At 44.9% G+C, this 9397-nt stretch overlaps 3 protein-coding genes across 3 annotated transcripts; all 3 read left to right on the forward strand.

Annotated features, from left to right (window-relative positions):
- Positions 1 to 408: 408 nt before the first annotated feature.
- Positions 409 to 6000, forward strand: BBBOND_0005600 (hypothetical protein, conserved; the record flags this gene model as incomplete). The annotated part of the gene is made up of 1 exon (XM_012915386.1): positions 409 to 6000. The coding sequence occupies one exon, from the start codon at positions 409 to 411 to the stop codon at positions 5998 to 6000; it is 5592 nt and encodes a 1863-aa protein (XP_012770840.1).
- A 137-nt stretch (positions 6001 to 6137) lies between these two features.
- BBBOND_0005610 (hypothetical protein, conserved) lies at positions 6138 to 6371 on the forward strand (the record flags this gene model as incomplete). Its single annotated transcript, XM_012915387.1, has 1 exon — positions 6138 to 6371. One exon carries the CDS (start codon positions 6138 to 6140, stop codon positions 6369 to 6371), a length of 234 nt encoding a protein of 77 aa, XP_012770841.1.
- Positions 6372 to 8680: 2309 nt separating this feature from the next.
- Positions 8681 to 9373, forward strand: BBBOND_0005620 (hypothetical protein, conserved; the record flags this gene model as incomplete). The annotated part of the gene is made up of 1 exon (XM_012915388.1): positions 8681 to 9373. One exon carries the CDS (start codon positions 8681 to 8683, stop codon positions 9371 to 9373), a length of 693 nt encoding a protein of 230 aa, XP_012770842.1.
- Positions 9374 to 9397: the final 24 nt, after the last annotated feature.

Below are 9397 nucleotides of genomic sequence, written 5' to 3' on the forward strand. Positions count from 1 at the left end.
TTCCCTACCCTTACTTCTTCTTCCGTCGCCTCGTCTGTCGCCTCGGCTCCTTCTGCTGTCCAGTCTACTGTGTCTGCCAAGTTCAAGCTTAGTGATGTTAAGACTGAAATTGACCGTGTTAATGATTTTAAAACATCTCTTGAACAGCGTAATAATGCCCAAAATAATCCTCTAACTGAAGAAGATTCCAAGCGTTTATCTCACTGTCAGTCCAAGTTGTCTGCTTTGCAGACTGTGAAGAAGCTTGCTGAATTTGCTGAATCACTTACTAAAAAACCTGAAAATAATAATATTTTAACGCATTTATGTGACGGCCTCGAAACCTTCCTCGGCTTCAACTCTGCTTCCAAAGGCTACGACGGCACTGGGATTGTGTACTCTGACCTGGATAGGCTGTGTGACGGGGTGATGGCGTTTTTGTATGGTGTTCTCAATGCAGTGAAAGATGATGATGCAGTTAGAACGTACGATAAAGATATCAGTGGAGATAAAATTGATACAGTTATTAGCATGTTACAATCTTCAATTGGCTCCGGGCGTAATGGGCTTGTGGATGCTGTCGACGCGGTGAAGGGGTGGTTGGAGGGGTATGAAGGAAAAATTTTGACTATGACAGGAGCCGTTGGAAGCGCACTGTATGAGTTGACTAACGACATTTCAGGTAAGCATATTAGTGGCATTAATGATTCGCAGGGATTGGAAGAGCAGCTTAAGGAGTGGAAGACGACCTTGACCAGCATATCACATAACGCTAGAAAAATCGAAACAGATCATGTTAATTTCCTAGATTACACTTTATGTAACAAATTAAATAGTGAGATTAAGGTAGTCAAGGAAGCCGTTAAAATGTTAGAAGAATCGGCAAATGATGAGGTATTAGCGGAGAAGGTGAAGGAAGTAGATGATGAACTAGCGCATCAGAAAATAAAGGTTGAGAAAGAAATTCATACGATATGTGAAAACGTGAAAGATACATTACATAAGGAATTCTATGACATGCGTGAAACTGTGAAGTCGCTAGAAAAAATAAGGGGCGATGAGTTTGAAAAAATGAGTGGACACTTGAACGATGTTAAGGCATTCTTCTTGATGTTAAACGATAATTATAAGACAGATATTAACACGCGATTTGAAGAGATTAAAGCTTTACTAGACGATGTTAATAAGGATAAAAATAGGGGTAGAGGTGAGTCCGTATTGCTTGAGCGTACAGACGACGTCAAAGTTAAGGTGGAAAAAATAGGACATTTGTTAAAAACCTACGTAATGTCCTTAGACACGTGGATGAAAACCGCGAACAACGACATATATGAGTCACAAAAGGAAGCTTTCCAACTGAGAAATAATGAGGTAGGAAGCGATCATAGAGCTGCTCTCACTTCGATGGCCGAGGGTCTGGTAGGATGGAAAAGTACCTTAGAACAATATATCGATGAGGATGTGCGGAAAACACTCACGCAGTTGGTAGAGCAGGCTCAAGAGCAATTGAGGCTCTTAGATGTCCGGCTTAGGAATGCGTTGTATCAAGCAAAAACAAAAATAAAGGGGGCGTTTGCACATTATAAGTCGGGGCTGAATGGTATCGCAACTTTGGACGGAAATGTGAAAGATGGATTGAGTAATGTGAGAACGCAGATACTTAGTAATTTAAATTCTTATGTCACGAGTGAGTTAGGGAACAGAATTAGCAAGAAGCTTGAGGAGGAAAGCAACAAGATCGCTCACAAGTCAGATTCCGCTCTTCATCCCGGTAAACTGGACGAGATTATTAACGAAGTAAAAAAATATGTGAAAGACGTTGGAGATAATATAGGCAAAACGGATGGTACTGGGATGGTAGGTGAATGGATTAATAAGTTATTTAAGGAGGAAGGGGAGTTGGTAACTGGCCAAATTAACACATATTTTAGCAGAAATAGGCATTTTTTCAACAGTGGCAGTGGGTATAACAGCGCTCATACATTGCATGAGCCAATTAAGACTGCGATTCTGACAAATCTTCACTCGGATATATATGTTGCAACGAAGATGCAACTCTCGGGAACACATGATGACTTCTCGGCAGATACAAATAAAATCAAGTCATTCTTTGTTTCATATGCAGACGGAATTGATGCACAACTTCAACCATCCATGAATGATTCCTTTACATCTAAAATAGTTAAGCAAATTGAAGCGGGTCTGGCATTAACGGATAGAACGACCTCCGGTCATAATCGAACTCCACTTTATCAATTTCAAACGCCACTCAAAAACGCTGTAAAATCAATCTTACAACATATATCCCAAGTTGTCAGGCAATTCGCCTTAGAATTAGACGCATTCACTTCAAAGTATAAGATGAACAGTAACATCATGGATGCTATTCGCCTTGTTAGAGCGCTTGGAAGCACCGTGGCAGAGAAATGTAAAAATGTTTCTGCTGGAGATGGTCTGGGAATAACAATACAAGGCGATCTTGAAGAACAAGTTAATAAGCATATTCATAACGTGAAAGAGAGCATAAACATTGCGAATATTATGACACAATTCCACTCCGCACATACATTGCTGAAATCCAACCTCAGTAAAGCGGACTTTGATGAAATAGTCAATGCACAGTTGCCCGATGGTGCTGGTAAAGGTCCAGGGGTAAACATTGACGGCATTGGAAATTATAAAGATTCTAAATCTGCCCTGACACAAACCTTATCATCACTTGCTACAAAATCTGCAGATCTCGATGTCAATGCTACAAAACTAGCCCTCGACGAATTTTCCTCGGATATGAAACTTCATCTCACAAAGCTGAGTGAAGCGATTACCGAAGCAGGTGGCGTGATCAATGGTCAGTTGCACAAGCTGCGAACGGATAATATAGAAAAAAAACTCAGAGCAATCCGGATTCATATCGAGAATGTACAGGCAGACAACGTCGAAGGTGTTAGCAACGCAATATACACTGTTCTTGAAAAAATAAGAACGTTAGAGAATGTGCCCAGTGACGTGGAGACACGTCGTGTCGAAGTAGAAAAAATTTTTAAGCAGATAGAGACAGAAGTTAATAACAGATTTGTATTTCTTAATGAAATGGCGAAGAAATCTAGCGATGCTGTGGCGGATGCGATAAGCGCTGTGCAGGATATGTTAAGAAAGAGTAGAGAAACGTTACTGACAGGCTTACAAAATTTAAAGAAAAACATTCTAACTGTAGTTATAAAATCCTTCGACGACATTACAGATGAAGTCAGAAAATTATTTTCTCGGCGAAAGAGAGCGGACTTATTAGGCCTCAAATCCTTAGTTGACCGACAGCTTGACACAGTAAAAGGAATCATCGGAGAAAACATCAACACCGGCGTGAAAGGCTTCCTACAAAAATTGCACGAACAGTTTGTCACTAAAGTTTATACAATCAATGACGTTAACCCCTCGAAGTTCACCCCTAAATCGCCACTCAGCAGCGGTGCCGGTATACTAAGCACCGCCTTCACCGCATTCTTCGCCACGTTGCGCAAGCAACAGGACTTCACCTTCGACTTCGACAAAATCTCCTCCACCAACGATGCTCTTTCCCAACTGCTCAAGGACCTCGCCACTTCACAACACTTCGACCACGGATTCACGAAAAACCTGCAAAGACTTCAGAACCGACTTCGCCAATTCACTCCGGAGAAATTCGGCGATGGTGAGAGTCCGTCAGTTTTGGAAGCGTTGAGAAGGGGGTACCCGGCGCTGGTGGGTGAGTTGGAAAAGGCGTACGTGAGGGTGTATGATGGAGGTCAAAAGATCCAGTGGGATGACAGAACGGAACAGCAATATGGCGCAAAAATCTTTTGTACAATTTCTCCGATGTTGCTCGATACCCTTAGTGAGCTTAGGAGGAGGTGTAAGACAGGGGGGCAGTGGAGGGATCATCCTATAAATTTACATGAAGTAGATAGACCAAATTCGCAAACATATAAAATTACAAATCCACTTGGCGCGTTTTTAGCGGATTGTGGTTACGTCGTTTCCACGGATAAGCAAGATGGACAGTTAAGGCATAACGATGGTTGCAAAGGTAACAACATTTACGAATTTCTCACCAATGGCACACATTATCTGGTTAAAGAGCACGACGAGATTGATGACGAAGCCAGCAGGAAAATTCACGGTGTTGTTCGAACCATCTGCAATTATCTCAAACTGTACTACGAAGCGTGCCACCTACCGACTTCCACCAAACATCCATCGTCTGCCTACCAAATGCTGTACTGGCTGACTGGGCTCCCGCATAGTCCAGTGTACAACGCGCTGTCACATGAAGGCTTCAGTGGTCTCTTCGAGAAAAAGGACGAAGAAGAGACGGCCACTGGAGATGGAAGCATCGTTCTCAAATTCGAAGACGATGACAAGTTGCCGGCGTATCCGAATGACATCACTGCGAACAATATGAGAGGCGTACTCACAGAAGTCTGCCACTACGCTGAACAGACGCTCATCTCTATTCTGGGCCACGGACACTCGGGTGGGATTTACGCCTGCGAATTTAATACGAATTCCATCAAGTTAACGTACCCCAGTGATCCTAGTAAATGTGTTGACTTACTCATAGAAATATCGAACAGGCTTTATCATCAACTATGCTTCTTACATAATCAGTGTACGTACGAAAGCGACCTCAGTGGCTGGGCAGACTGCTGGTATGGAAGAGACATCGGAGGCTCAGAGTGGAGGTGCAATAGCCTTCAATGTCCAAAGCAAACTGCTGACCAAAAGCACAACCAAACATGTGACCAAAAGTGCAACCAAAGTGCTGGGTGCGGTTTGAAATCGCCGTTACAATCATTCTTGGAAGACGGCCTCCCTGGCTTTTTGCCTCATCCATATAACAAGGCTGACTGCAAAATGGGTTGCTCACTCTCAAACCACAGCGGAATACCGTGCAAAACTCCGATGGGTTTCGGGGACATTTCCACAATGGCGTCGCACACCCAGAGAGGCGCACGTATCTACAGCGTACTTGATGATTTCTGTGGCAGTGACGATTCGCCACTAACCATGCTGTGCGCTTACTTTGCGTGCTTATTGGCCACCCCGCCTAAGACGCTTGGTGACATGTTCGCATTTTATTACAACTTCTTGAATGATTGGTCTGGCACGAATCCTGAACGCACAAGGCTTCGGGAATTGCCGTATGCCGACGCTGTAAAAAATGCTAATTTCAAAAATGACGACAACAGATTGGACATTACGTCAATGTTCAAGAGCGCTTCCCATGAATATGTCCCTGCCTCTACCCATATGAAGGGTGACCTTTTCACTCTTGTTGGTTGCAACCCGAAACATGTTCCAACATTACCTTGTGGACCTTACTTGCAGCCGTTGTCATTATCTATCCCCTCCATGTTCTCTGAGACGAACGCCGATAAATATTTGTCCTGGATCGTTTATTTGACCGAAACGTTCTATGACTTGCTGTCTAAGTTACTGGCTGATTGTAAGAGCAAATGCGGTTTGCCGCAATCCAGATGCAACCAGTATAGATGCATTAAGAATTGTCCTGCCGCAACGTCATCTACAAAGACGCCATCCCCGACTCACAGTGCAGGATGTAAATCAATTGTACAGTGTAAGTCGGCCCTTCCTAATTTGTACAAATACGGGTTTCATTTCGGCAGTGCAACGGTCCTGAACGGTACGTATAAAGATGAAGAAAAAAGGACGTGCAATGATTTTTGCCAAACATTAGAAAGAATTCTCAACAATAAAAAAACAGACGGGCATGCCCTAGCCGATTTGGTATTCGACAAAATACCAGAATTCCTATGGAAAGTCCGCCAGAGATTCTTCTGGACCACCGTCGCCCTCTGGCTCCTCTCTTTCCTCTACCTCCTCCACATCATGGTCATCCGCCTCGACCTCCTCCACATCAAATCGCATCTGCACTCACCCTCATCACATCGTATCGCTGCTCAATCACTACTTGCTGCTGGACGTGTTGGCAAGCTTAACAGAGTGTTTTATCTGCAACCATAATCGTACTCACGTGTTCACTATCTACACTCACTTAGCATCACCTACTCACCTAACTTATGAATTGTGCTTTAATCTGTTGCATCACTCATTAATCGTTGTATGTGATTGTGTAATAGTTAACTAACGTGCTGATCAAGATGCTTCCCAAAGTGGTGACCAAAGTGGTGACCAATGCAATGACCAAAGTGCTGACCAATGTGCTGACCAAGGTGCTGACCAATGTGTTGACCAAGGTGCTGACCAATGCCATGACCAGAGTGGTGACCAACGCCATGAACAACGTGGTGACCAAAGTGGTGACCAATGTGTTGACCAAGCACCTGATCAAATTAGTGGTCACGGCAGCGATGACATGGTCACGGCAGCGATGACATGGTAACGGCAGCGATGACAGTTGATGGTCACGGCAGCGATGACATGGTTACTGCAGCGATGACATGGTCACGGCAGCGATGACATGGTCACGGCAGCGATGAGATGGTCACGGCAGCGATGACATGGTCACGGCAGCGATGACATGGTCACGGCAGCGATGACATGGTAACGGCAGCGATGACATGGTAACGGCAGCGATGACAGTTGATGGTCACGGCAGCGATGAGATGGCCACGGCAGCGATGACATGGTCACGGCAGCGATGACATGGTAACGGCAGCGATGACATGGACACGGCAGCGATGACATGGCTACGGCAGCGATGACATGGTTACGGCAGCGATGACAGTGGTGACCTAAGTGGTGATTATCATCCACTCTACATCGCCCCTTTATCCACTCCACATCGCTCCTTTATCCACTCTACATCGCTCCTTTACCCACTCTACATCGCTCCCTAACCCACTCTACATCGCTCCTCTATCCACTCTACATCGCTCCCTAACCCACTCTGCATCGCTCCTTTACCCACTCTACATCGCTCCCTAACCCACTCTACATCGCCCCTTATCCACTCTACATCGCCCCTTTATCCACTCCACATCGCTCCTTTACCCAATCCACATCGCCCCTTTACCCAATCCACATCGCCCCTTTACCCACTCTACATCGCCCCTTTACCCACTCTACATCGCCCCTTTGTCCACTCCACATCGCTCCCTAACCCACTCTACATCGCCCCTTTATCCACTCTACATCGCCCCTTAACCCACTCCACATCGCTCCCTAACCCACTCTACATCGCCCCTTTATCCACTCTACATCGCCCCTTGACCGACTCTACATCGCTCCCTTATCCACTCTACATCGCTCCCTTAACCACTCTACATCGCCCCTTAACCCACTCTACATCGCCCCTTTACCCACTCTACATCGCCCCTTTACCCACTCTACATCGCTCCCTAACCCACTCTACATCGCTCCTTATCCACTCTACATCGCCCCTTTATCCACTCCACATCGCCCCTTAATCCACTCTACATCGCCCCTTTATCCACTCTACATCGCTCCTAACCCACTCCACATCGCTCCTTTACCCACTCTACATCGCCCCTTAACCTCCTTACATCGCCCCTTAAACCACTTTACATCGCTCCTTTATCCACTCTACATCGTCCCTTTGTCCACTCCACATCGCCCCTTTATCCACTCTACATCGCCCCTTTAACCACTCTACATCGCTCCTTAACCCACTCTACATCGCCCCTTTACCCACTCTACATCGCCCCTTTATCCACTCTACATCGCCCCTTAACCCACTCCACATCGCTCCTTAACCCACTCTACATCGCCCCTTTATCCACCTTACATCGCTCCCTAACCCACTCTACATCGCCCCTTAACCCACTCTACATCGCCCTTTTATCCACTCTACATCGCCCTTTTATCCACTCTACATCGCTCCCTAACCCACTCTACATCGCTCCCTAACCCACTCCTCATCGCTCCTTTATCCACTTTACATCGCTCCCTAACCCACTCTACATCGCTCCTTTATCCACTCCACATCGCCCCTTTATCCACTCTACATCGCCCCTTTACCCACTCCACATCGCCCCTTTACCCACTCTACATCGCTCGAATTAACTCGCCTTAGTACCGCTATGACCTCTTAAGACCACAATAATAACTTGCTGATACTGACCATTCTCTCAGTGACGATGCTACTAGAAGAGCCTTGAATGACATTGACTCCCAGCTCATTAGCCTTGGTCACCTTGCTGGACAGCTTGGGGGATTTGTTGGTCAAAGTGAGAGTGTTAAGAAAGCCGTTGTGAAGGCTATTAAAGCTGTTTTCGACACTAATCCAGACCTTAAAAATGACCTAAAACATCTTTACTCTTCTCATGTTACTACCCTTTCTGAGTCAGTCATCTCTGCTGGCAAGGCTGATGGCACCGGTGAAATTGGTCAACTAAAGCAGAAAGTTGAAAATGAAATTAAGAATTTTACAGATCAATATAATAGCCTTAATGAACCTAATAACCTTCCTAATAACTCTCCTCCTTCCCCCTCGCCCTCTGCTGAGTCAGACAAATTGCAGTCCAAGTTGGAGGCTTTGAAGAAAGTGAAGGAGCTTTGTGGATTTTTGACTAATTCTAAAAATGCGTCAAATGACCCTAAAAACCTCTTAGATAATTTATGTGACGGCCTTCAGACTTTCCTCGGCTTCAACTCTGCTACGAAAGGCTACACTGGCGAGGGGATTGTGTACTCTGACTTGGACAGGCTGTGTGACGGGGTGATGGGATTTTTGAGTGGTGTTCTTGAGGCGGTGAAAGATGAAAATGAAGTGACAACTTATGATAAATACATACAGCCAGAGAGTAAAAGGCTTCAAAATGTACTAGACACCTTAAATAAAAATATTGGCTCCGGGCGTACTGGGCTTGTGGATTCTGTCGGCGCGGTGAAGAGGTGGCTGGAGGGGTATGAGAGTAAATTAGGTGAGAAAACAGAAAATATCAAAAATGAATTAACAACCTTAATTAATGACCTAGAAAGAAAGCATAAAATGTCAATTAATCCTAACGATAAACTTGAAATTCAGTTGCATACATGGAAAACTGTTCTTCACAAAATTGATGAACATGTTACAAACGCAGAAACCACGCATATCAGCTGGTTAGATAGAAACTTAGAAAACGAAATGATGAGTGAGATCAAGCCAATCAAAATGGCTGTAAGAATGTTGCATGAATCATCTACAAATGAGATGCTGACGAGGCAGGTGAAAAATGTGGACAAGGCGTTGGAGGAGGAGGAAAAAACGATAACGCAGCTGATTAATATTGAAACTGGAAAAGTGAGGGACGAATTACAAACGCAATTCGAAAACATTCGTGGGAGTGTTGCGTCCTTGGAAAATAGAAAAATGGTGCACTTCGAATTTGTAAAAAGTCGTACATTAAAGCGATGGAAGAAGTGGAGGCGTTAGCGAAGCGGGTGGATGACTATTACA

This window comes from Babesia bigemina, scaffold Bbigscaff_76517, assembly GCF_000981445.1.
Source record: "Babesia bigemina genome assembly Bbig001, scaffold Bbigscaff_76517".
NCBI classification, from domain to species: Eukaryota; Apicomplexa; class Aconoidasida; order Piroplasmida; family Babesiidae; genus Babesia; species Babesia bigemina.